The following is a 27,809-nucleotide window of genomic DNA, read 5'->3' on the forward strand; positions in this document are numbered from 1 at the left end:
GTGACCAGCTCTGTAGGGTGTGTTTTTCTTGGCGATGTGACCAGCTCTGGGGTGTGTGTCTGAGCAGTGAGCCAACTCTGCCAGGTGTGTTTCTAGGCAGTGTGACCAGCTCTATGGGGTGTGTTTCTTGGCAGTGTGACCAGCTCTGAGTATATACTGTACGATAAGCCATCTATCTCCATTTAATACTGAGCTGTACCTCATAAAAGTTTAATGCTCATATTCTTTATTCCCTAAAATTTAAAAGACATTATCCTCTAGAAATCATATAAATAAAAAGTGGTTCATATTATAAAAAAAAGTCACCTCACTTCTAGCTATTCTAAATTACTATCTCTTTCCTACCTTGGCTGTTGTGCTCTGGTTTTTTGTCCTCCAATGCCCGCCTCACGAGGGTCGCGATCACACTCGGCCTCTGATAATTCACGAGAATCTGAGAATCCTGTGGGTGGACGCAGCGGCCCGCCCACCGCCCCTTCCACTGAATACACACTCTCCAGGGTGTTAGACCTGAGGGTGGGGGGGCATGATGGTCATGGGGTCACAAGGAAGGACGTAACAGTGTGGGGATGGGGGGGATAGAGAGGTTAGGGGGGGGGGGGGAACTTGTTGCTATATTTATAAGGGAGGGCAAAGTGCGTCATGATTTTTATTGAATGCATGGACAGACAAAGCAAAAGTGAATGCAGGTGCAATGACAAGGCAAACAGGTCTTGTGAAGAACAGTTAAAATCTTTTACTGCAAACAAAGAAAAAAAAAAAAAAAGTATATGTAAAGGTTGTGAGCAGAGCAAAGTTTGTTTACCATAATTCCTATATATACCTAAATGAAACAAGGATACACAGAAATGAATCATCACAGAGTAAATAGATGATAAATATTCTAAACCAACGACCTCTTATCCCAGTCTTTTCCTCGGGGCAAATATAAACTGACTTTGTGGAGACACCAACTAATCTGAGTCTTCCTCATTCTTTTTCAATAAGATAAATTATATATTATGGAGTTTTATTTTTCCTTCTCAATTAAATAAACATGTATGTATGTATGTATGTATGTATGTATGTATGTATGTGTTTTTAGTCATAATCGCTGGACCTCAGACAAGATAACCCTCCATTTGCTTGTTAACAGGTGTAGTCTCTCTCTCAGGGGTCATTTATGTGATTAGCTATTAAAAAGTATGTAATTAGTCACTGTTAAAATATGAAGTGAGGATGGTAGTGAGCCTGTATCTAAATATCTTGTTTGTGCAATAAATATTTATATATGTTATCATAATGTGCATTCAAATTACGATGTATTGTGGAATAAATATTTGTGTAGCAAACGACTATCAAAAATCACCTCAAATATTAAAAGTCACGAAAATGAAGTTAAATAACAGAAGGGTTTAAGATAATGTCTATTGGGTATCAAGAGACAAGATGTAGTATGATAACTTTCAGGTGTACAGCTGGCTACTACCATCACCTCTCCTCTTGTGTTCAGGTTTGGTTCGTACATAGTCTTTTTTTTAGGCTAACCTGGCTCATGTGACAAAATAACAGCCATAACATTACGAACTTTGCTATTTCGGATATGAGAGTGATCCAGGAGGTGCCGCTGACGCCCCCCCCCCCTCCACACACACACACGTCAGGAGTTCTTCCTCCGTATATTGACCACATAACCTGGGCTCCCAAGCAAAGTATCCTGCTGACCAAAAGTGAATAATATTTAGGGATTCTTTTTCGTGACTTCATAACTTCGACTTAAAGCGTCCACACTACAAACGTTTTCGAACAATTTAGTTGTGTTGGTAATGCGTCGAGCCCAAGTCTCAGAACTGGTGGTGAATCACATCTTGTCATAAAAATCCTATGAGCGGCCAAAAATGGTTGCTGAACCAAATTAAGGAACTAAAAATATTAAAAAATATTAAACAAAATGAGAGAGGTCATGGTAGGAGTCTGCCGGAGGCTCGTGGTGTACTGCCTGAACTGAGGCAGGCACACTGCCCGCGTCGTATGTTTATGACGAGCTACCACAGGAATAACATCACATGATTACCCTGATTAAAATTACATGAAACATTTTCAACATTGCCAGCAGAAAGTATTTGACAATATTATATAATTTTACAAACACCTGAAGCAACCCTATCGTAATCTGCACTCATCCTTAAGGTCTTCTTAAGGGTATTTTTCTCTCTAGACGTCTACACTGAAAGGTTTTATCAATGTTAAGGTATTTGGTCAGAATACAGACACCGAAGACTTTGTATGCATCAAGACATGCTTCAGAGTGCACATCATGTCAGTATTCATTAGTACATGTAGTAAAAAAGCAAGCTAATTAACTCACAGTCATGACATGTGTACATCTGCTCCTGAAGGTCTTGTTAACAAGTGTGTACATGAACGGTATGTATAACCAATATGCACATGAATAATATGTATAGCCACTAATTACATGAACAAATGTGCACATGAACAGTAGCCACTGTGTACATGAGCGGTATGCATAGTGACATGTGCACATGAACGGTATGTATTACCATTGTGTACATGAACGAACTGTACAACCAATAAAGTACATGAACGATATATGCATTGCCGGTGAGTACATGCACAAGACATAATAAGTGAGTTTACACCAGAGATAAAAGACCATACCCATGTCCCGTCTTGATGTAATGATAACTGCAGTAACACGTTCAGTACTCTTTAAACGTAATTACTAATAGTTTGTGATGAAGACTGTGGTACTCTGCTCATGACAAGATACTCAGGCCAGTATAAGTAGTTCTGTCTGACGTGCATGTGGTGTCACAATGAATACCAGAAATAAAACTTTTCAAACACATCTCACCTTCTGAATTAATAGCCACAACACCTCATTAGGAAACACTACTTTACAGAGAAGATAAACAACCAGCTATTAAACATAGATGAGCTAGATTTTAATAATTAATTCAAGTTCAAATAAAATCTAAACAGATCCAATCTGAAAGTTTTACGTATATATCGAAGTCAACAACTCAGGTGACTAAGATTAATGCGACTTTTCACAGACTTTAGGAAAAATTTAGATTTTATGTTTATTTGTGTATCAGTGTACAGCTTTTAACACTACTATACTGCCTGGCTGGTGTTTGTTTTACGTGCCTTGAAAGACTAATATACCTATGATGCTTTCTCTACCTCTTTAAATCCATAGAGAAAACATCTTTGTTGATGAACCAAAACCTCTGAAAACACAAGGCCAAGAGGGATAAAAGGACTGCACAAATTAACACCCAGAACTTGAAAACAGAACATGACGTCACTGATTGTGGTCCATATGTCGGGTACCTGCCTATACCGTACTACCCTTTTACTCGCTCACCTTCACTTTTTTTTTCTTTATTTCCTAAGCAAGAATGTTATGTTAAGTGCAAAAGTAAGAGATATATATTTACAAATGAACACCACGAGAGACTCAGGGTGACCACGAGAGACTCAGGGTGACCACGAGAGACTCAGGATGCAATACACACAGTGCTTCCATGTTTAGTGATAATGGTGTCCCTGAGTCACAACACAGGAAGAATGCCCAGTATTGAGATAAAATTTTATATGAACAAGTGTACAACATTTACGCGAGTGCTTCATTCGCCACTAACTCTTGTATTGTTTGATATTTCAGTATATAATGCCACTCATAAAAAAATAATTGTTTACTGTTATACTACTGGGAATTTAAGCAATATTTTCACTCGTAGAAAACACAATAAGAATTAACCCCATATTATGTTATACTCAAATACGGTTAAACTAAAAAAAAAATTCATAAATGGTTATATGGAATGACGTCAGACTTAGAGAAGTAAATTAACATAAATGTTAATTATTACAGCTGCCCAATAGATACAGTATTCTATATTAAATCAAAATTTGAAGAGAACAACTTTAGTAAACAAACATGAAGAGATTAAAGCCTTGCACTACCCCTCCCAGATGATGACTACGCTATTCCCGTACAATTGTTATCGGTACTGTAATCGCGTGTCACTGAACCTTCACATAGCTATTTCGTCTTTCTGTGATTTCCATAAAACTTAGTGAAACTTAGTGAATCACAGTTTACTTTAGTTTTAGTTAGTTGCGATAATTTCTTGCTTTGCTTGCTTGTGATTTTACTGTATGAATTTATTGCAATGAAAAGACTCGAGAATAAGGCATAGCATATAATAGAAATAAATACAGCGACTGTATAATGTAATGAATTAATATTTTATTGTAATATTCATTCTTTTAATTTTCAGAATAATTATCAATCAAGTCCCAATGTATTTATTCCTATATGTGTTTACAAGGTTCCCCACACAATGGCCGGGCCCCGTACATGTCAACACTCCGTCACCTGAAGAAAGTTTTACACACACACACACACACACACACACACTCAAGGCTCTCCTTCATCTCTGTTAGTCTACACCTCCACTTCACCTCCGGCCACCCTCAAATTCTACTTTCATTAATTTACCCTCACAAAATTTTAAGTCATTCTCATCACGCAATTTTTTCAACGCACTGAACCGTTGTACCATCACGGCAGTTGTTGTTGTGACCTGTTTTGGGGGGGGGGGGGATCATCTTCCAAAACAAAATAAAATCACCAGATTTCGTGTGTATGATTATCTGAAGATATTAATCACCTGAATAACGGGTCACCTTTAGGATCTGTGGTAGAAATGTTGAAATTTTTCTAATTGTCTTAACAGTACCCTAGATTATGAAGTTGTTTTAATAATTAATTTTGGACAGAATTCGTCACCGCCGGTCAGACACTGTTTTTCCTACAAAACTAAACCAAAAACTTACACTGTACTTATAATTAAGATATTTTCATGATGAACAATAAATCCGTTTTTCCTGGGTGGCCACTGCAATACTACCTGGTTGGAAGTGAAGGAGGTACAGTCGTTTACCTTCCATCACTGGTGCCTCTCTTTGGTCACAGTCTCCCTCCAGAATTACTCGCTGGTGTGTCATGCATTCTCACTTTTACAATATTCCTCTACAATTCTGGTTTTCTCTTTTCTATCTTTCTATATATCAAACATTCTCGAACATCATGTGGTTGTTCCACTATTTTTATTTCCCAACTATTTTTACTCTTATCTCTGGTACATGTGTTCAGTCGACCCTCTCTCCTAATACACAGTCATCACCCGGCACAACCCTAAGGTGCCAAGGTACTACTTCGCTTGGGAAAGACTCATACCAAAATTACCAAATACTTCACCAATGTTTTCATCATATTTTGTTGTTCACTGAAACTTGTATGTTTTGTAACTGGTAGCAATTGAATAATTTCAGAAAAATGTGTATAAACTGTCTTGAATGTAGAGAAACACAAACATTAAAGAGACTGACATAAAAGACACTATACATGATAACAAAGTTGACGTCACAATATGAAGAGGTGGGTTTGATTCCTGAGTGAGGCAGAGTTGTCAGGCGTTAGATACTTCTTATGTTACGGCCACTACTGTCAGGTGAGTGACTGACTCACCACTGACTGAATAAAAACGTAAAAAAAATACTACCGTAAAATACTGCACATGACCTTATTAAGTTTATCACGAACTCGTGTCCTTATACTAAATTACACATACACCACTGTATACACAGACCCTCACATATGCAGTACACATATGTAGACACAAATAAACATTCATTAGGATACAGTAACATCCTTTTCGTATGAATATACATATCTACAGAAACACACAGCCGAGTGGACATACATATATACACGGACACATCAGTGTGAACACACACATACATACATACATACATACATACATACATACATACATACATACATACATACATACATACATACATACACTTCTGAGTGTAAACTTGCACTATCACACAAAAGAGCAGTTGCTTTGTCACTTGTGACCACACACACACACACATGTATGATGACACACATACATGCACAAACAGCCAGATACAAAATACTGGGATGTAACATAAATAATTCACAGGAAATAATTTTCATAGCTAATTATTGTTAAATTTTGCACACGGGAGCACTTACTTGGCGATACCTTCAGTGTTGCTCCCTTATTAAACTAATGAAAACTTTGTCTTGATGCAGACAATAGCTTAAATTTAGTAAGAAATCCCCATAATATAAATATAAACAAAGTGTTCACCTTAGGACATGGGCATGTGCGGGAGTGAAGGCATGGTGTCTACGAGCATGCTGAGGGTGGGCATGCTGTTGGTGGGTAGGTGGTAGGTTGGTGGGCTGTTGTTGTTGTTGCTGCTGCTGCTGCTGCTGCTGCTGCTGCTGCTGCTGTTGTTGCTGCTGCTGCTGTTGCTGCTGCTGGAGATGAGGTGGGCGTCGGGGTGGGATGGGAGATCGCTCATCATTGCTCTCAGTGCTTGAGTCTGGAGGGTGGAAGGTGAAGTCTGCACCTTTTGGAAAGAGAATGTGTAGGCTGGAAAAATGTACTAAGTGTACACTAACACTGTGTACCATCTTGTAGTAGATACTGAACTTCCTCAAACTTCAAAATTCTCTCTTTCTCTTTTAATTTTATGAAGATTTTATTCGGAATACATGAGAACGTATTCGTAATCTTTAGTATTTTAAAGAGGTAAATATATAAAAATAATTAGAAGAACCATATAAAAATTAGATATATCTTAAGTAAAAGCTTACAGATACATGCAGAATACAGTGGTGATAATATTGAGTAGTCCTTGCCTCCCTTACCTCTCCTTAACCTGACAGGAACCTTGTAAGTGTCTCTCACACCATGGGCGGGGGTGGCACCAGGGCTACCACTGGTGTCTTGTTCACTGTCTGACCCATGACCTTCCTCTCCTGCTTGTCCACGTCTACATGCACGTCCACGAACACCCACCGAAGAGATGGGAAGAGTTTGTTGACTTGAGATGCATGCAATCTCTGCAACAGTGAAAACATATATGGTATTAATGTTCTTTCTGAACATGCATGAAAGTACACGAGGTACACTCAACATACTCTTCAGTGAGTGTCAAGCAACACCTAATAACACTGAACATGCATATCAAGCCATTCCTTTGCCCTACACGTTTCACAGTCTACTGTATGAAATAATTAAGAGTATTTTCATTCTCCATTCCAGCAGTGATGACTACTAGCGTTTAGTGTTAGTTACAAATAATTTCTTTAAAAACCCACAGGTTGCCAATAATATCAACAGTAACCTTTATAAACAAAAGCTGGAATGGTGGGGTCCACAGGACTGTTAAGAGACAACAGAGCGGGGGAAGGTTTGTAAGGGGTGAACTGGATCACAGGGGTGATTGGGACCAAGGGGGTGAGTGGGGAGCTTACCGGCAGTGGCTCCAGTGCTTCCCACCCCACCACCACCCTCGCGCCTTTTCCCACCCATGAAGGAGGAAGACCTTGGCGGTTGTGGCTGGCCTTCGTAACAGTCTTGGTGGCCAAACGTCTGAAACTGTAGCGTGTAGTCGAGAGCGCCGCCCCCACCACTACCGGGTGGTAAGCTGAAGGTGGCGTATGGGCAGATCTCGTATGGCTCCTCCACTGCCAGGGAGAAAACCCGCCATCAGGGAGACACGGGAGTGAGAGGATGCTAGATGAGGGAGGACATAAGTACGGGGAGGGCCAGACAGTGTACTAGTAAAAACAACTGAACAAAATAGTAAAAGATAAGATCCATTTAGTGTTCAGCAGAAAGTGTTGAGGCAAGGGCGATGTTAGTAATAAACATTCCACAAAAAAATTAAGAAATACACAATGTATCAATATTAAACATCATTCACACAAAAAATAAAACTTGAAAAAAAAAAATTAAAACCAAAATAAAGATATAAATTGAACATACAAGAAGGCAGCATCAACAACACTATAATTGCTGGACTGTGACTGTGAGACAAGACAACACAAGACGAGAAGCTGCGGCCGAGACGAGCACACAACGGCATTAGGTACAGTACAGCACATGACAAAGCTAACTACAGCGAAACTTCCATATAACGGACTTCTCTATCTGTATAATCCGTAAGATGAGGGTTTCACATCTAACGAATCTTCGATATAACGGATAAATCTTCTTCATATAGTGCGTTAAATAGAGGTTTCACTGTAGTTTACACACAAGCTTTAAAAAAAATATAGAAAAAAATATACCTAGAATCATATAAGAATTACACGACGTAGACATTGGACTATTATAGATGAATAATATTTTCTATTACACATAATACTCATATATCCCCTACACATTACTTCATTATATATGTGAATTATAAACACCCAAACTTCCCCAAAAATGTGATTACGTATATTATTGTTTTCCAAATGTTATATAACTTATATTTCTTTCCATAAACAAACTTAAAGGCGACAATCAAGTTTTATTTATTTCGTAATCTGGATTATTGGGCAGATAAAAACACTAAGGAACTTCTAGTTAATTAATTACACATCACTACTATTTCTTCTTGTAGATACATTCATGAAAAAATTAATCTTGTATTACAGTAAACTTATGTAACGAGTATTAGGTACAGTCAGCACCCCCACCCCCCCCTCCCCGACAAATATCTGTACTTGGGATGATCGATGAATTTCACAATGAACACTGTGACTCCTGTTGTCTCGGTAGGGTTGTCAAAATCCTTCGACCATTGTGTTATATTTTTTCAACACAATTTTGTATAGATAGTTTTTTGGAGTGACTGTACAGGTAAGTGTTGTAATACCTGTGATATATTGGCCTGCTGATGGAATGTTGTAGTACTAGAGGAGTGTTGGTGTTGTGTTGGAGATGTGTTGAAGATTGTATGCAATGGTCAAGTATAAATTTGGTTAGTCATGTCTACATATTCCTGGTGTTGGAAGGCAAATATGTGAAAGATGTATATACTAAAAATATATGATGTATCTTTTATATACTATAGTAATAAATCATATGCCATAATTAACCCCCATAAAAAATAAAAAATATAGATTCGATTTTGTTTTCAAGGAAATAAAAGTCAAATCTCTGGACATGGCAGGGCGACCAATCAGAAAATAGGACACAAGACGGCTCGGCAAAGAACCACAACAACGGTTAAATGACAAAGTTTAAGTTCTTATCGCTACATAATAATAACGTCACTCATTGCTCTTAGATAACTATACCATTTGACATCTTGAATAGAGTGATAATACTAATATGCGTCAAACCATTGTAGCGTTGCGTTTGAAAGTTATTAAGGATGTTGGTGGCAGTAAAATACATAGGCTACTGCTTTAACTTATAGCTGTAATAATATATGACAGGAACCATAACTCCGATGATTTGATATGTTTGTGTAAATATTTCGGGAGAAAGTTTACGATATAACATTTGTCACTAACCTAACTGGTAATATATAATTCTCGCTGGAGTGATATAGAGACGGGGGTTAGGTTAGTTTTTTTTTTTTTTTAAGCTGCGTAGTTAAAAATGTATTGATATAGTTAGTACAGTATTTTTAGTAAGGTGAATGACCACAATAATAAATTTTAGGTCATGATAAATTCACAGTAACCTCATTTCCAGGTGAACTTAAAGTAATCTTATTTCCAGGTGAACTTAAAGTAACCTTACTTCCAGGTGAAGGCGGAGGACAAGTTAACCTGTATATTTTACACGGTGTTTGTGTTTTGTAAGTGTCTGTTTCAACACCTCACAAGACGAAGGTTTGATCCCAAAGTTTGGTTGGTTGGTAATAATTATTGTAGTAAGTTCATCGTTGTTCATTCTCTCGAGATTAAAAGCTTACCAACATACAGTACGGTATAACTCAAGAACGTATTATCTCAAGCAGTAGATTATTTCACCATTTATAACATCGCCGACACTTGGATACTGTACACGAACACACAAAACAAAGTCACATGTATAAGACAAAAGTACATAAAGCACAATAAACACAAAACAAAAACAAAACACATTCATCACATACAAGTTGAAGGTACCCAAGCATGGCACTCAACTCTCAGCAACAATAAGCCTTTAAATCTTATGGAGCTGAATCTAATTTTTTTTTTTTACAGCTTAAAGATTTTGAAGAATGAAGGAGAAGAAAGGCTGAGTGTGACTGAAATGTTTAGTAATATAATGTGGCTAACCAGTATAAGCCTCTTCATGTTTGGCTCTTGCCGCGGGTGAGAGTTGCTCCTGACTGTCATTACGGTGATTCTGTAGTTCAGCCAGAGAGCGAGAGTACGTGGCTCCTCCGGTGGTTCTCTCTCCCTCCCCGGTGGTCGCTGTTTCACTCTTCATGAACCGCGCGCGTCTGTCGGGGGTAAAGTCAACATATTCTTAATTTTCCGGGAATTGAAGTCGAACAGTTACGCGATAAAAGCAAGTTTTATAGTTAGTTGTTTTAAGACATTATCTCTGTAAATATTATAAATAAAGTACATATTTGTTATTCTTTATGTTATTGTTGTGTATAATTTAAGGTTTATTCACGCAGGGAAAAATATTGCCATACCAGTTTAACATTTTGCTGTAATAACAAATTGGGAAATGCTGATTTTACACTAAAGACAAAACACACACACACCACTAAATAATAATAAGAAACCTACAGAAAACACACACTTACCCCCTGGAGACAAGCAGACCCACACAGAGCAGGAGAGCGAGAGTACAAGCTATGCCGGACACCACAGGGGCCAACACGGTAGGGTCGAGGTAGAGAGGCGACCCACTGCTCTCCACCACCTCTACCACAGACTCTGGCGCTAGTGTTGCTGTCGTAATACAAAAGGAACAAAAAGTTAATTAATATACATACAGTATATGAATAAGCCTATTATTATTATTATTATTATTATTATTATTATTAAGATATTCACAAATACATTCCCATACGTATTAATGCCAAATGCTTCCATAGTTAGATATCTGGAATTGAAAAGTGGTTCTTGCATATCTGTTAAACGAGTCTGTTGTTTTGGTTATTACGCACATAAGACATCAATGTCAAGTGATTGCTCTGAGTTAAAGGAGAATGACAGATTCCACCCCAGTTTAGTGTGGTGGTCGTCTGATCGTTTTACAGCTTCAGACATATTTCAAACATTCTCTGATAACCTTCTTCCCTCTTATGTCACATCACAGCTGTATCAGTAACCTGCTTTCACACTAAGACGCCTCCCTTTCCGATAACAGGTAGTAGGCAGCTACCAAACAGGGAGGTACTACCGCCTGGGAAGATATTGGAAGCATAATGTGTTGTCTAATGGTAGACCCTGCTGCCATATGGCATCACGAAAATTATGACCAAGTCCCAGGTTGCTGATCTGACTTTCTGCCTCGTTTACACACAATTGCAGGGTCTCAATTGTTTCTCTTACTTTGACAACACAATATACATATATTGTTTCTCACTCTTGATTTTTTTCATTTTTGTATTTCTTTATGGTTCTTTATTATTATTATTATTATTATTATTATTATTATTATTATTATTATTATTATTATTATTATTATTATTATTACATTTTGGCCCCCTCAGGCCCCGATGTGGGTCAGTGACCTGTGCCCAGGTGGGCTAATCCCCGTAATAAAAAAAAAATTACCTCAACACCTGACTTGGGTTTGGTTTTATAATCCAATAAAACATGAAACAATGACATACAAACGAATTAGTCAAATCAGCACAAGGTAGAAAACAACAAATCATGTGGAAGTCAAACGGTAAGAGATGAAGTTAAATAAGACAGTGCGAAGGAATGGGAAATCAAATCAAGGAAAATTACAATGCAAGGAAGCCAAAGCACCTGTGAAAATCAAACACAAATAAAGCAAAGGGAAAAACGCCAAAATAAATTAAATACAAGAGAAAATTAAAAAACACAAATTAAAAATATAAGCAATGTCGAATTTTAAAATCCAACCAATGAATTTAAAACACTCCAACCTCTAAAAAAAAAATAAAAAAATCCCGAAAATAATCACCAAATCAAATGCTTATCCATTAATCAACATACTCATTCAGCATTGATACCCGATGGCGTCACTGAGTCCATGGAGGATAGCAATGGGATAAACATTTACCTGACCTCTCTGACCAGCCACTGTTGTTGACACCTTGCCAATAATACTCTTAGTTGAGGACCCAGCCAGGTGTTAGGAGTGGTGGTGGTGGGGGGGGGGGAGAGGAAGGTATTTGGATGAATGGAAAACAAGGAGGAGTTTGATGTTTTGTGAAAGAGAGAGAGAGTTGGTAAGTTTTAATGGGCTGTCTGCTGGTGGATGGATAACCTATATTAAAGTGGAGCGATTTGTGTACTGGGGAAGATATAATGTTGGCTGGAAGATCTCAAGTATTAAAACAGATTGAGAGTAGAACCTAGTGCTGGAAGACGCAGGTGTTGTGAGAGGAGACGAATGAGATAAGAGATCATTATAGGAAGAGAAACTGGAGAATTGGAGAAATATCAACTGCTGTAGAAAAATATTGAACTATGGAGAGACAATGAACACTAGCCTCACTATACACACCTCCTGTAAGAGATGCCGTAGCGACGTCATATATGGCAGTGGCAGACCCCGCGGCATTGTGGGCGGTGATGCGCAGTTGATACCAGGTCAGAGGTAAGAGTTCAGGTAATGTGATGGAATCCGTATCTCCTGCCAGGTGAGATGCAACGGGGGTGAAGGAGGCGTCGGAGTGAGACCTGTATTCCACCGCCCACCAGGTGATAGGACAACCCCCCGATGGCCACGTGTACAAGTGTAAGGTCACAGAAGAGGAATTGACGCTTACAACGTCCTGATGGCGTGGTTGACGAGGAGCTGGAGACACAAGGAAGTTTTGATATGTTGTGACTTTAGTAAAACATTCTTTCCTCAGTTATGGATTTTGAGAACAATGATGAATGAAATATAAGAAATCTTGGTTTCTAGATGATGTCATATATAAAGGATCATTTTTTTATCAAGGAAGTTTGTGAAAAAACAGACATTCACCAGTAATATACAGTATATACTAGATTATTTTTAAAGGTTTTTGCAACTAAAAAACCCCCAATTATCTACCTCACCTGATACTGACTATTAATCGTATGTGTATTTGAATATAAACAGTAATTATAAAACTCGGTAACTAGGAAAATGTTTTACTTATCTTTAGTAAATTACCTCACAGAAACATTAATTTTGTGGTGTTATTTTTCCAAGATGATAATATTCACAGATATAGAAGTAAACATGGGGGTCAATAGTTCAGTATAATGTTCATGACTTGAAGACTAACCAGCGCCGCGGGTTCTGGTGTTGACGGTGCGGGAAGCTTCACCCCGACCCACTTGGTTGCTGGCAGCCACCTGCAGACGATAGGTGGAGCCACACCTGAGTTGCTGCAGGCTGTTGGTGGTCTCCCCGGGTTCAACCGTCTCCTCCACCCAAGACTTCTCTCCCTCCAGACTATACCGGATAACATAGCCTGGAGTTGGAGTGAAATTTCTCGTTAATACTCATAATATGAAGGTCATTAACTTGATATACAAACACATAGTAGTGCAAGAATAAAGCTAATTAATAGACTACTGTAATTTGAGACTAATAAAACAATGTGCTGATAAGGTTAATCATCTGGATGTACCGGTAATAGGTTTGCCTCCATCACCAGTTGTGTCCCAAGATAGATGTATGGCTGTTTCAGTGGCGTACTGGACCCGTAGTGTGGGCGGTGGGGGCGCCTGGACCACCTGCACCACCCAGGTTACCTCATCACGCCCGCTGGGATTGTGGGTGTGGCAGGTGTAGTTACCAGCGACATCTGCCCCCACTACAGACACGTGTAATGAGTCGTCTGGAAGTACCTATATAGAAAAATGTCATTTATTATAACAGGATTCCAAGAAATACACTTATGAATAAAATGATTAAATACCATATACTATATAACGTACGAATATACTTGTGGTATTGATGGTCAGGTGAGAAGACTCATAATGGTGAAGGAAGGAGTAAACGTATACCTGTGTCTGGGGGATGTTGTCTCGGCCGAGGTGTGTCCAGGTGACGGTAGGTGTTGGTATACCCACCACAGCACAGGGCAGGGTGAGAGTTCCCCCGGCCTGCACCTCCACAGTCTGTCCAAATGACCTGATCCTTGCTGCAACTGTACACAACACAACGCGGAGTTATTACTTGCATTAACTACCACCTAGATAACTTAATAACGTTCATTAATTTTTTTTCCTAAGGTTCTCGGACTCCAAAATGAATGTGTATTTCCCTAACCCAAGGAGTACGGCACCTGACCAATATTACCTTGACCCCCCCCCCCTCTCCCCCATAGTTTTCTCCTCATATTTGTGCAATTCACGTGGATCGACCTGGGCGTTTCCAAAATGCCGGAAATCAGCCCCAAAACAAAAAATCACACTCCTGATCCACCTTAATGACTCATGATTAATATGTGGAATAATCTACTTAAATAAAGTCACTTAATTATAAGAACAATTCATCTCTGACAATACTCATTGCAGAATCAGTAGGTACAACTTTTATTTTTTGGTTATTTGATCTAACATGAAATATGCTAGGTACAGTACACAAATAATTCACTTATTGGGGTGGGCTATTTACTGGAATTTGTTCTTAAAAGTTTAACTATTTACCTATTGTATAGTACATCATTAATTTATGGTAAGATTGCTGTAAAAAAATTGAAGTTGAAATAAATTCACCTAAAATTCTAGGTTTATTTGTAAAATTCCCTGCCTTTTCCAGGTTTTCCAGACCAGTAGACACCCCGATAGTCTATATTTTTAAGAAAATGTACAAAATGATGATTTAAAACTTAGGGAAACAGTATAATTGACTTTTTAAATGTCTAATTATTTCAAAGATCAATAATTAACACTAAATACTCGAATTTTTAAATTGTGAACCCAGATCCTAAATTAGCATGTAGAGTACTACCTTTGTATGAAATTTAAACAAAATCTATTTTTTTTTACCCTAAGTGCCGAAAACCAAGGTATTGTATTAGGTCAGACATATTTTTGACGCAAATCGACATTTTTGGGAAAAGTGAAAACCCACGTGTTTATATAGTAAAGTGTCACTGATACTTGAGATATTGTTATGGAGTTAAAAGTTCACAGAGACGAACAACGCTATACATAATATGCTTCATAAACTGTGTGTGTAAAACCTGTGGTTAAGTCACCCAACACCAACGTCAACTGCATCAAAAACACCCATTCACAAACATCAGCATAACCAACTATTTTATTCCGATTTCGATTTATTTAAACGGAATTATAAAACCGATATACATTTTTTTTTCAAAATATACAGTATTCTAAAATAACCTAACTCCTCTTGGGTTATTGAATACTACACTTTGTTATCCCTCAAACTACATCGTCAATAATAACAATTCATCATTTCTTGTATGGCATTATTTCTTGACCTACTTTATGCTGATGTGTTTTTACAGATATAATGAACCTCAGGTGTTATAAGACCCACCTGTTGAGGAAGGACTCTCGGATACCACCCTGGATGCAGCACCCTCGCCTACATGAGTGGAGGATGTCACCCAGAACTCATACCGGGCGTGGGTGTCCAGTTCCCCGACCTCTCGTTTCAGTTCTATCCAAGGCACCGCTCCGGCCTCTGCTGCCACCACCAAACTACTCGTGGCCTGATGGTAATATATACAACCTCTCATATGACTGATATTATTATCCGTATTATAACTTCTCTCATAACCTCAAATATTACAACCAATGAAATACATCCAGAATTTTTTACTCCTTTTCTGTTACTAAATACTAATTCCAAGTGAGTCCGTGTTTATCTTTTTACAGCTCAGTTACGTATAAAAAACAGTGTTATTCTAGAGGCAAGAAGCATAAGTGATAGTTTACTTTAGATCATAGACAAATATGTTAAGTATATAGCCAGATACTACTGCCCATCAACACAAGGATGAAGAATACATCTCATAGGGGGTAACAATGATGTGAAGTTTACTGCAGCTATAAAAAAAAATTATAGACTTAACGTAAGTGCTATAATGTTCTGAAGCTACACATCTAAGACTATAAAAATGGAGCAACAATCATGGTGAGGAGAGGAGGAATTTTTTTTTTTTACTTTCTCCTAATTTATGTTGTTGCACTATCCATTCAATATACATACAAACATACATACATACATACAAGACATTTACTACGATGACTCCTTAACTATACCATTGATCACATCTCTGGGTACTAGTAACACAATGTAACTACCTAATGACATACTTTCCTCCTTCACATAATCTTTTACAACATCAAATAAAAGTAACTTGAGGCAAAATGAGGGAATATAAATTGTTGAGGATAGAAATATTAAACACTATACAAGGGTTAATTGAGTTATGCAGGTAAAACCAGAGAGATGCTTACCTGTGGAGCATTGAGTGGACGGTAGTAAAGAGTGTAGTGATTAAGGACACCATTTGGACGCGATGGTGGTAGCCAGGAGACCACGATTGTTTTCCGACCAGCAGGAAGAGCTCGTATGGCTGCTGGTGCTCCAGGAACTGTTAATATAACCGCACAACCATCTCAATGAAGCTATTAACACAAAGACGCTTAACACCTATACATATTTTACCTATTGATGAGCTGCCACTACATAACACCCGGAAAACTAGATTAAAAACAGCTAAAAAAAAAACACCCAGTACAATTTGTTTTTCTATACCATGTAAGTATTTGGTGTTTGTGTATACTATGAATTTTCAACTCTACAATAAGTATATTCATCCATCTGTTTATTTATCATTACATGTATATTTTAAACCCATGTATATAACAGTGTATCGTAAGAAATGTGAAGAAATATACCCACCATCCTGCAGAGTAGCACAGTGTATACGGGTAGAGACGACACCATCCCCAGCCGCTGTGAAGGCTAGGACTCTCACGCTGTAGTTGGTGAAGCGACCTAATCCTTGTAAGTTAGTCTCCAAGTTGGTGGTACGTTTGATCTCCACTGCGTTGGATCCTATAATTGAAGTTTCTAGGTCAAAATTGGTAGCTTGAAGACCGATTATATTATCAGTCTATAATATATATATATATATATATATATATATATATATATATATATATATATATATATATATATATATATATATATATATATATATATATATATATATATATATATATATATATATATATATAACCCGATTCGCTAAATTAATAGTATGTATTAATTTTCATTGGATTATTATAATGCCAACAGGTAATTCAGAGATTTGATTTCTATTCATTAACTCTCAACACTCATATAAAACAATTACAACTTATCTTACCTGTCTCCTATTACTCCTATTTATAATACAACTAGCACCAATGGTTCTTTAATAGGACATATCAAATTCATTAACAAGAAATAGCTAATTCACATTCCTTAAAAAAATCAAGCTTCCACAACTGACGTCATCCTTCCCTCACCTTCAATATTGGATGTTCTCTTATAGAAGACCTTGTAGCCCTGAACAGGACCATTAGAAAGGTTGAGAGGTAAGGGATTCCAGCGGACCCTCAGAGCTTGGGACGATAGGGGATCACACTTAACGTTTTCTGGTGGTGATGACGGTACTGTAGGGCGGAAAAGTAGTAATCATGAACAAACCTCATTGAAAATATTTAAATATCAGGGATATGATTAAAATTCATTGATATTTAGACAAAGATACAAAAAAACATTAATAGCGACTAGTGTATAATTACAACCACGGTAAACTAACATTATATGATTATAAGCTTGGATAATGTGACCTTTGATGACAACAGGAATAAGATTTTAGGAATATTTATAATGTGAACAGCAGCTTGGTGGTGGTGGACTGGTGGGGGACAGTCACTGGTGGTGGTGGTGGGCTGGTGGGGGACAGTCACTGGTGGTGGTGGTGGGCTGGTGGGGGACAGTCACTGGTGGTGGTGGTGGGCTGGTGGGGTTGGTGGGGACAGTCACTGGTGGTGGACACAGTCACTAGTGGTGGCTGTGGGTGGTGGTGGGCACAGTCACCAGTGGCGGTGGTGGGGCTGGTGGGGACAGTCACTGGTGGTGGTGGTGGGGTTGGTGGGGACAGTCACTGTGGTGGGGCTGGTGGGGGAGCCAGTCACCAGTGGTGGTGGTGGGCTGGTGGGGACAGTCACTAGTGGTGGTGGTGGGTCAGTGGGGGACAGTCACTAGTGGTGGTGGGTGGGCTGGTGGGGACAGCTACTAGTGGTGGTGGTGGTGGTGGGCTGGTGGGGGCGTCACTGTGTGGTGGTGGTGGCTGGTGGGGGACAGTCACTAGTGGTGGTGGTGGTGGTGGTGGGGGCAGTCACTAGTGGTGGTGGTGGTGGTGGAAGAATACTAGTGGTGGTGGTGGTAGGCTGGTGGGGGACAGTCACTAGTGGGGTGGTGGCTGGTGGGGGACAGTCACTAGTGGTGGTGGGTGGGCTGGTGGGGGGGGACAGTCACTAGTGGTGGTGGTGGGCTGGTGGGGAGAAATACTAGTGGTGGTGGTGGTGGGCTGGTGGGGACAGTCACAAGTGGTGGTGGTGGGCCAGGGGATGTCACTAGTGGTGGTGGTGGGCTGGTGGGGACAGTCACTAGTGGTGGTGGTGGGCTGGTGGTATTTTCAGTCACTAGTGGTGGTGGTGGGCTGGTGGGGACAGTCACTAGTGGTGGGTGTTGTGTAAGAGAGAAATACGACTTCTGCAAATTATTTTTATATGAATATGTTAAGAGGATTACGAGTTTAACTAAATGTTTTCTGGTTTACGTTGCCTCTGGTATATGAACATGTATATATGTATTATGTATATGTATATGTATTATGTCTATGTATATGCTATGATATATGGATAACAGAAGAGAACTCACAGAAAAAGGAAATATAATACCACGACTAACCTCCCTGGCTGGTGGTGACTGTTACACCCCCTGCAGGTGGTCCGGCTCCCACCTGGTTCACAGCTCTGACGGTGACCCCTGTAGGCGGTGTGTGGTCTCAGGCCCAGGATCTCTGTGGTCATGGTTCCTCCTCGAACACTCCTCCACCTGTACTCCCTCCTCGGCTCAGCCTCCTGCCTCGTGATAACCCACCTGGTGCACTCACCTGGCCGGGGCTCAGGTGCTGCTGGCGCCTAGTGATGGTGGCAGGTTCACTCACACATGCAGATTATACCACTACTTGTATATACATAATAAGTCACTACACTTACTGGGTTAATAAGAAATAGGCTTTTTATTCTCATGTGTGTCACCCCATTCAAAGCGGTACCTCCAATCGTGGTGTTAATTTATGAAAGGTGAGACAACATACCTGCCAAGTAAGGGTGATAGTGGGTCTGCTGGCGGGCGTGGGCACGGAGGCGTGGGCGGGGCAGGTGGTTCCTGCAGGTGGTGGATGCTCAGGTCGGGAGAGACGCCCCTCGAGCGTTAACAGCCAACACCTGCACGTAGTGCGGCCTGGAGACAAACCCTGTGTGGGGCAAGACAGAGAGTCTCAACACTGGCTGTATGTGTGTTATGAATATTAACTCAACAACTGCAAATAATACATACATGTATACAGTTTGATAGAGTTACATTGATAGTTACACAGACAGACAGACAGACAGACAGACAGACAGACAGACAGACAGACAGACAGACAGACAGACAGACAGACAGACAGACAGACAGACAGACAGACAGACAGACAGACAGATGACAGACAGACAGACATATAGACAGACAGATAGATAGATAGATGGGATAGATAGATAGATAGATAGATAGATAGATAGATAGATAGATAGATAGATAGATAGATAGATAGATAGATAGATAGATAGATAGATAGATAGATAGATAGATAGATAGATAGATAGATAGATAGATAGATAGATAGATAGATAAGGTGTGGGGAGGGAGGTGTATGTGGGCGTTACCTTGAGTGTAGCCTGGGTCAGGTCCAGGGGGAGGGTGGTGTTAGTGGGCATGGGGGCAGCATCGTGGGCGGGCCAGTGTTGCAGCAGGTAGTGGGTCAGCGGAGAGTTGCCATCAAAGGGTGGTGCCCAAGCCAGGGACACGTGACGGCTGGTGACCTCCCTCACATGGACGTGTCCCGGGGGGTCTGGCCGCTCTGTAGGGGAGAGTGTTATACCGTGCACCTCGTTACACCATACAAACACACCAGCCTGTGTGACTAACCTACGTCGTGGAAGCACCAGTATTTATCTACCTTCAACAGCATCATAACACCAGAAACATTTTAATAAATATTTTGCCCTTCAACTGTGACTGACAAAACACATTATATTAAATACAAGATCAAAATTCTAGCAAAAGGACACCTCTTAACACTTCTATTAGCCAAGAAGAATAGTGATCAAAGTACCTGTCACACCGCTAACTTACCCACAACGTTGAGGAAGAAGGTGGTGGAGTCGGCACCGTAGCGATTGGAGGCCTGGCAGGTGTAGACAGCGGCGTGGGAGCGGCTGGTGGAGGGGATCATCAACACTGACGTCCTCCCTCCCTCCTCCAGACCAATCTCTACCTCTGACGATGGCGCACCTGTCACACACACACAGGGTCATCACCAAGTACTCATGACAGCCATTTTCCACATCGTAATGAACTAGGGGTTGTATAGATGACAGTGTCGCTTCCCATGGATAATTTCACGAACAAACTGACCTCCCACACCATGGATAGGAGAGATAAAATTATGTTTACTCGCGTGATAAAAGATGTCTAAATATCCTACTTCTCAAAGAATTGTAGATTGTGGACAGGTGGAAAGACGTGACAGGGGACGGAATTCTATAATGGAAAAAATGTAAGGAACGAGGAGATGAGAAACAGTGAAGTCTGATATTGAGAAGATGTTACTGGTATACTATCCAAGGGAAGAAATAAACAATAGATATGAGAAAACTAAAGACGAAGAATCACCTGAAATGGAATGAACGTATGGCGAAAGTGAAAGACTGGTTCTTGATAAACGATATAGCTTTAGATTGTATTGTGTGAAACAGTTATCAGTAGGACTGTATAACACCCATCCCACGTGTTAAGAGTCAACATTACGGCCATAAAGAATTAATTATGTATAGTTAAGTTATGGAGGAGAGCAAAAAAGACGAAGCCTACTGTTAAAAATGTGGTGATCCCAAAATGGAATAGATTACTAGTTCCGGTACGATCAAGGACCCCCTGAGAGCTGTTAGAATAGAGTTGTTGGCTGGCTGAAACTGGAGGCTAGGAATGATCTATTTTACAGGAGGACAAATTTGTATCTTGTTGGCACTGAATTATAAAGTCTATTTGTAAATATCTCGTGGTACTAGACTTAAGTTTTGTGTTTACACCAATTGAATTAAACTTATCTAGACAATATAAAGTGAACAGGGAGGCTTGACTGAACACTATAGCGGCATGATTAACTTTAGTACAGGTAAATCTAATGAACAAATATTCATGTGGTTCTGGAGGCTATGGAGGGGATAATTACTGTGACTTACCTGTGATGGGTAGACCGTCACGGGCCCAGGTGAAGGCCAGGGGCAGGTCTCCTCTCGCCGGGCACCTCAGAGCCACACTGTCACCCACTGCTGCTGATTGGTTCACCACTCGCTCCTCCATACGAGCTCCCTCTGTCACAACCATAACCTTTATACACCCATTCAGATCTTATACTAACTTACATCTACAACACAACAAACTGACGCATACAACAATAAGGACAAAGTTCAGGGCGTCATGTGAGGCAATGAAGGTGAAATTTTACGTTTTGATCAGCCTCGTGTTATGATTTATCAACCTAGGGAAGAAATGAGAAGAAATTTGGCATAGTTTTGGAGATGAGAAAAACTGGGGCGGTAAGTACAGGACAGGTGAGGCAAGACTAGGTAAGGTTAGGTTAAGTAAGGTTAGGTTAGGTTGTTGATTAGAAGACGCAAGTTGAAATCGTGTAGTGTTAACTTGTATAGGGAGGAATATTGTATTAACTCACCTAAGACGGACAGGTTAATGGTCTTAGAGATGGGCGGATTGACACCATTCTGGGCGTGACACAAGTACCGCCCACTGTCCTCTGCGCGGGAGTCTCGGATTCTGAGGGAACCAGCCCGTGGAGTCCTGATGCGCCACCCGTCACCCACCACGGATGAGGCCTCGTCCAAACCCACGCCATCTGTTGGATTAGGTTAGGTTAGGTTGTCAGTACATATTTGGTTATCATCGTGGCAAATTTTATCCTCTGCCACAATTACATATTAGTCTCAGAATAAAACGAGGTAACACTTAGCTAGACTCATACATCTGAGTCTTATAATAAACAAAATTAATTATAAATCCTGAACGATAGCACGTGTAAACAATGGCTAAGACGAGTAGCAGTTGATGAGCATATTTAGAAGCATAACTGTCGGCTACATGACATACACACACAGGTCCAGGGCAACGTTACAGACACTAGATGTTGATGGAAATTTCACGCTGGCCCTGAGAAAGTTACTCGTAGACTTTGGGAAAAAAATGACTCGACACTTCCTTCTAAACCTCAGTACATACGGGGACTTCGTTATAACATTGAATCACTTTCTTATAGACACCAAGACGGAGAAAGTTACGTATTATAAACCTAATATTTCGTTAAAACCCAATCATCCACCATAAACCTAATCACCATAAACCTAATCTCTAAACCCGATCCACCATTACGTTAAAACCCAATCATCCACCATAAACCTAATATTTCGTTAAAACCCAATCATCCACCATAAACCTAATCTCTCGTTAAAACCCAATCATCCACCATAAACCTAATCTCTCGTTAAAACCCAATCAACCACCATAAACCTATAATCTCTCGTTAAAACCCAATCATCCACCATAAACCTAATCTCTCGTTAAAACTCTTTCTCCCGCCAAAACTTTCTCCCGCGTAATATCTTTTTTTCCCGCCAAAACTCTCCTTTCGCGCCTTTACCCCACAAAAAGAGAGAAGCCATGAAATCGTTCCTTTTACCTGGCGGACGAGGACGAGGTGGTAGCTTACACGACACACATAAACACACACTGGCTATAAACGCCTTACCAACTCACCAACATCTAACACCCCTGAAGACTTTCCTCCACTTCCGATTAAAACTTACCCAGCCAATCAACGGCGAGGAAAAAATGACACGGTTGCTAGATGGGAGGGGGGGGGGCAGAGACGGAGGTGGGGGGAGGGAAATGAGGGTTATGGAGAGAGAGAGAGAGAGAGAGAGAGAGAGAGAGAGAGAGAGAGGAGAGAGAGAGAGAGAGAGAGAGAGAGAGAGAGAGAGAGAGTCTTCGATATTATGATCTTTTACGACACTCAAAGTGTTATTCTCACCAACAGTAAATATCAAAAAAGAATAACACACGAGTCAATTATTTCCACTGAGAGTCAACAAAAAACCACACATTAGTATATTAGGTGAGGTTTTCTTTACCTACTGAATACTTTTAAAGACTTGATAACCCTAAAAATTTCATCTATTCAATTATTACTGAAAACCCCAACAAATGAACCAACTTGTAATGAAATATGTAATTAAAAAGTAAACCATTTTATTATATATAGTTTTTTTATATATATATATTAATGTTATAAAGTGCGTTGTAGCGGAGGCTCTACACCTGACGAAGTAGTTAGCATTAAATATAGACCATCGTCAGTAGTACTATGACCAATTGACCATACATTGTGGGAGCTAGTATAGATCACTCAAGCACAAAGTCCGGGTCGAGAAGCGGTTCATCGATGTCTTAGAGAGAGTTCAGGAGGAAAGGACAGGAAATTGACTACCACACCTTCAGGCTTCTCCACACTCATCCAGACGAGGAGTGTTTTTTTTTTTTTAATCTACAGCATCAGAAAAAATATATAGCGCTGGGATATAGAGCAGGTATATTCCATCCTGAGAACGGATATTAAGCATGAGAAGCAAATTACTACTCCGGCAATCAGTGTGTTAATAATACCTGACCTCACCTGCGCTATACACCTGTTCCTATTAAGGTGTACAAACTATAAACACATATGAAATAAATACAAAAAAAATAACTAAAAAAAAAAGGATAAATATAGTAGAATTTAATATGTATAAAATAATTAGAAATGTATATAAAAAGTACATATTTAGACATTCCAGGTTCACACATACATAACTTTTACATATTTTCTTGTACAATATATCATACCTGTCCGTCTTGCTCTGACGTATGAGGTGTTGATATTAAACTATTTGTATCATTATCAAGTTATACCAAACCTCAAATTGCCTCTCATAACTTCTTTTCACGTTCCAATCTTATTCTATTGCAATTTCTATATACACGGTACACTACATCTCTCGTTAATAGAATTCCTTTATCTCATACACAAATCCATCTATCTACTTATAACTTCTAACTCGATTCAAAATTATGGTAAACAGCCTCATTTTCTTGTGACCGGAAAAAAGTCGGTTAGGTTAGGTTAATACAGAATAGGTTAGGATGGGATAGGTTTGGAGGGGATAGGTTAGGTCAGGTTAGGTCAGGTTAGGTTAAGTTACCTTTCTGTGACCTTTTTCCTCTGATTCTCATTTTATTACACAATAACTTAGATACAAGTCGTTCTTTTTCTTTTAGACTTCCCCTCTGAGAGTAACTTCAACATGTACACCATCCCCAGTTCTTCATAACGTTAAGAAACTCCATCTAAAATATCTCGTTTAACTTAATCTAAACTTAACGTTGATGTATATATTAAACGACTGAGGGTAAGACTTTTTCTTTTACTTTATTCACGTATTGTTTCAAAGTTTTAGGCTCGTAGTACACTCGTATATACCTCAGGGAGTACAGGTAGTTTACTAATACACTAAAATATATTGTTTACTCTTATCAAAATAATGGAAGAGTAAAAGAAAGAATGTTACAAGGAAGAATGTTATTGGGGGAGGGAAGAAAGTTTGTCTCACGGTCTGGACACCAAAACGTTCCCTCACCAGCACCGCGCCTTCAACCATCAGTTTGTGGATCCTGCGAGACTAACTTTTTCACGTTTTCCATAAATCTTTTAGTGTTCATTACCTACAACTTGCCGTTTTACGAATGCATTAAACTTGTGCGAGGTAATAAAACTTTATTCACGGTAGTTAATAGCATCTGGGGTGGAGAGGGAGGGGCCAGCACCAGTCTCAGACGTTGCCAAGATGTGCCTCACACGACACACTAACGAAACTTCTTGACTGGTAACAAACTTCAACCCATAGTTTTGATCAGGTGAAGATTAGCCCCCTCCAGCCTATTTCAACAGGTGATTAAACACTGAACGATATTACATGGGGGATTAGGTAAGGTTAGGTTAGCTTAGCTTAGCTTTATGGTGGTTAATGTTAAGATGAAATAAGCTGGGGGTCTAATTTTCACGTGATCCCATAACTTTAAAACATTTAAAAGGTTAGTGATGTTGCTGTGAGGCCACGGTGTTTATGTCTGTGTGTGTCAGGGTCGGAACACAGTTTTATCTAAAGAAAATAGTGGCATAAATTCTCTCACCTCTTACCTTTTGTCTCCGTGTAAAACAAAGAGCTACAGCTTGCTGCCACGACGCGACAATGGTTTATATAACAAACACCCTCCTCGTGTGGCCGAGACCCTTGCACGGCCGAGACCCTTGCACAGTGCTTCCAACTCAGCGTCCAGGTTAGTCTGGATTCACACCAAAAGTCAACATCTGAGAGTGTCACTCCCCTTGAAGACTTTGTTGTTCCTCCTCGAGCTTCCACAAAAGCTGCTTCTAGTGTATGTCAAGGAGGCATTTCTCTCTGGGGAAACCTGCCAGCCCGCGCAACCCCCTCCAGGGTTATTGATCACACATTACGGACAATAGCGGACCTTGTTACTTCTTCCTTGTTATATCTGGGAGAAGCCCGAGTCGTGTTCTTACTTGTATGTTTTCCGACACCTGTATGGACTGGTTATTAGATCCGATGACCACCTGTAGCCCACGAGGAGTATGTTAATTAGTAAAGGTCACTTGATTTGATGAATGGAGACGAGGGTAATTCCCGATGCTCTTCTTGAATACCTACACAAGTGAAAGGATAAATTAACAGGGTCAACTAAGGTACCTCGTAGACGAAACTCGAAGTATTTGGAAATTTCTTGGTTGATGTTGTCCACGTCGTCCTTACACTGACTGTGGTGCACCCTGGTACTAAACCCAACACACAACTGGGTCCGGCCCGAGGTTAAGACATCCACACCTAGAGTACCTGTCGCTCCAAATATCTGGCCCGAACAAACACTGACGCCCTGGTGTTTGTGTGAGAAGAACCAACAATTTTAGTACCGAGTTGTGGTCAAGATCTTGGAGTACAGTATTACAGGAGTGATGTGTCCAACCAGAGGTCACGATCTCATACTGATAGTCTCTACATGTTGACCTCATCCGGGAGCACCTACCAGGTCATTAGGGATACTCAACTCACTTGATCTATCTCAACTGGTCAGGCATGAGAGGAGGAATAACACCACATGGAGGATGACTCTGTTGTAACATCTACCATCATACACAAAGCGGTCTAAAAGCGGGTTGTATCACGCAGTACTTCGACTAATTGATTGTATTACAGTATATAGCGTGATATAGTTACTCTAAAACACTACGTCGTTATGTAACTCTACTGCAATATAAAAGAACGCACACAGATATATTATTTGTTATTTAACTCTGAACCAGAATACATCATCATGCACAGATCTACCAAGATATTAAACTCTACCCAAATGGCGCCTCCTACACAACCACCCCTACCAGCACCACTACCACCAGCACCACAACCACCTCCAGCAGCACCACTACCACCTCCAGCAGCACCACTACCACCAGCACCACTACCAAGCACCACACTCCACAGCACCTACCACCAGCAGCACCACTACCACCAGCACCACTACCACCAGCACCACCAGCACCACCACCCCCACCACTACCAGCCTACCACCAGCACCACTACCACCAGCACCACTACCAGCACCACTACTCACCTCCAGCAGCACCACTACCCCAGTGGCACCACTCACCACCAGCACCACTACCACCCCCACCAGCACCACTACCACCAGCACCACAACCACCTCCAGCAGCACCACTACCACCTCCAGCAGCACCACTACCACCAGCACCACTACCACCTCCACCAGCACCACTACCACCAGCACCACTACCACCTCCAGCAACACCACTACCACCCCCACCAGCACCACTACCACCTCCAGCAGCACCACTACCACCCCCACCACAACGACTACCACCATCTTTCTTACTCCCCCGCCTTGACACGACCGCGTGAATGGCTAGTAATTACCTCAAATAACGAGGCATTAATGAACAAACTTAGAAATAGTTTTCCTCGGAGGGAGAGACTTGGCCAAGCCCGGGATCAAGATTAATTAAACTTGGGAGTTGAGACCAAAGAAATGGTGGATCCCAGATTGCCGCCTGACGGAGTTTTCTCGCCTTTCTGTCTCTTAACAACACCATTACTGGACTTTTTCTTGCTGCAGGAAAAACAAAATTATATCAGTGACTTATGGCTGTACTGAGATGTCATTTTCCTTAGCAGGTTGTAGTCAATTTCTCGTGATGTCTGATCTTTATATCACAGCAACGAGTTTACGAGATGGTGTAGTAGGTTTTAGCGTGTGTGTGTGTGTGTGTGTGTGTGTGTGTGT

General features: G+C 40.3%; 1 protein-coding gene across 1 annotated transcript in view; it reads right to left on the reverse strand.

The window, feature by feature from the left end:
* Positions 1-345: 345 nt before the first annotated feature.
* Positions 346-27,809, reverse strand: part of LOC121856423 (Down syndrome cell adhesion molecule-like protein Dscam2) — a gene marked incomplete at its 3' end in the record, with an annotated part of 359,709 nt that continues 332,245 nt past the window's right edge. The window contains exons 15-34 of the mRNA XM_042352021.1: positions 22,066-22,245; positions 21,575-21,706; positions 20,466-20,624; positions 19,997-20,190; positions 19,387-19,545; positions 19,180-19,207; positions 17,522-17,668; positions 16,911-17,066; positions 16,463-16,599; positions 15,537-15,711; positions 14,033-14,175; positions 13,654-13,873; positions 13,306-13,494; positions 12,552-12,845; positions 10,648-10,795; positions 10,166-10,332; positions 7,373-7,585; positions 6,764-6,958; positions 6,354-6,462; positions 346-510 (exon numbers count right to left, since the gene is read on the reverse strand). Of these exons, the coding sequence (XP_042207955.1) occupies positions 346-510; positions 6,354-6,462; positions 6,764-6,958; positions 7,373-7,585; positions 10,166-10,332; positions 10,648-10,795; positions 12,552-12,845; positions 13,306-13,494; positions 13,654-13,873; positions 14,033-14,175; positions 15,537-15,711; positions 16,463-16,599; positions 16,911-17,066; positions 17,522-17,668; positions 19,180-19,207; positions 19,387-19,545; positions 19,997-20,190; positions 20,466-20,624; positions 21,575-21,706; positions 22,066-22,245 (3,310 nt within the window). The remainder of the gene's footprint in view (positions 511-6,353; positions 6,463-6,763; positions 6,959-7,372; positions 7,586-10,165; positions 10,333-10,647; positions 10,796-12,551; positions 12,846-13,305; positions 13,495-13,653; positions 13,874-14,032; positions 14,176-15,536; positions 15,712-16,462; positions 16,600-16,910; positions 17,067-17,521; positions 17,669-19,179; positions 19,208-19,386; positions 19,546-19,996; positions 20,191-20,465; positions 20,625-21,574; positions 21,707-22,065; positions 22,246-27,809) is intronic.

This window comes from Homarus americanus, unplaced genomic scaffold (assembly GCF_018991925.1).
Source record: "Homarus americanus isolate GMGI-L3 unplaced genomic scaffold, GMGI_Hamer_2.0 scaffold10853, whole genome shotgun sequence".
Taxonomy (NCBI): domain Eukaryota; kingdom Metazoa; phylum Arthropoda; class Malacostraca; order Decapoda; family Nephropidae; genus Homarus; species Homarus americanus.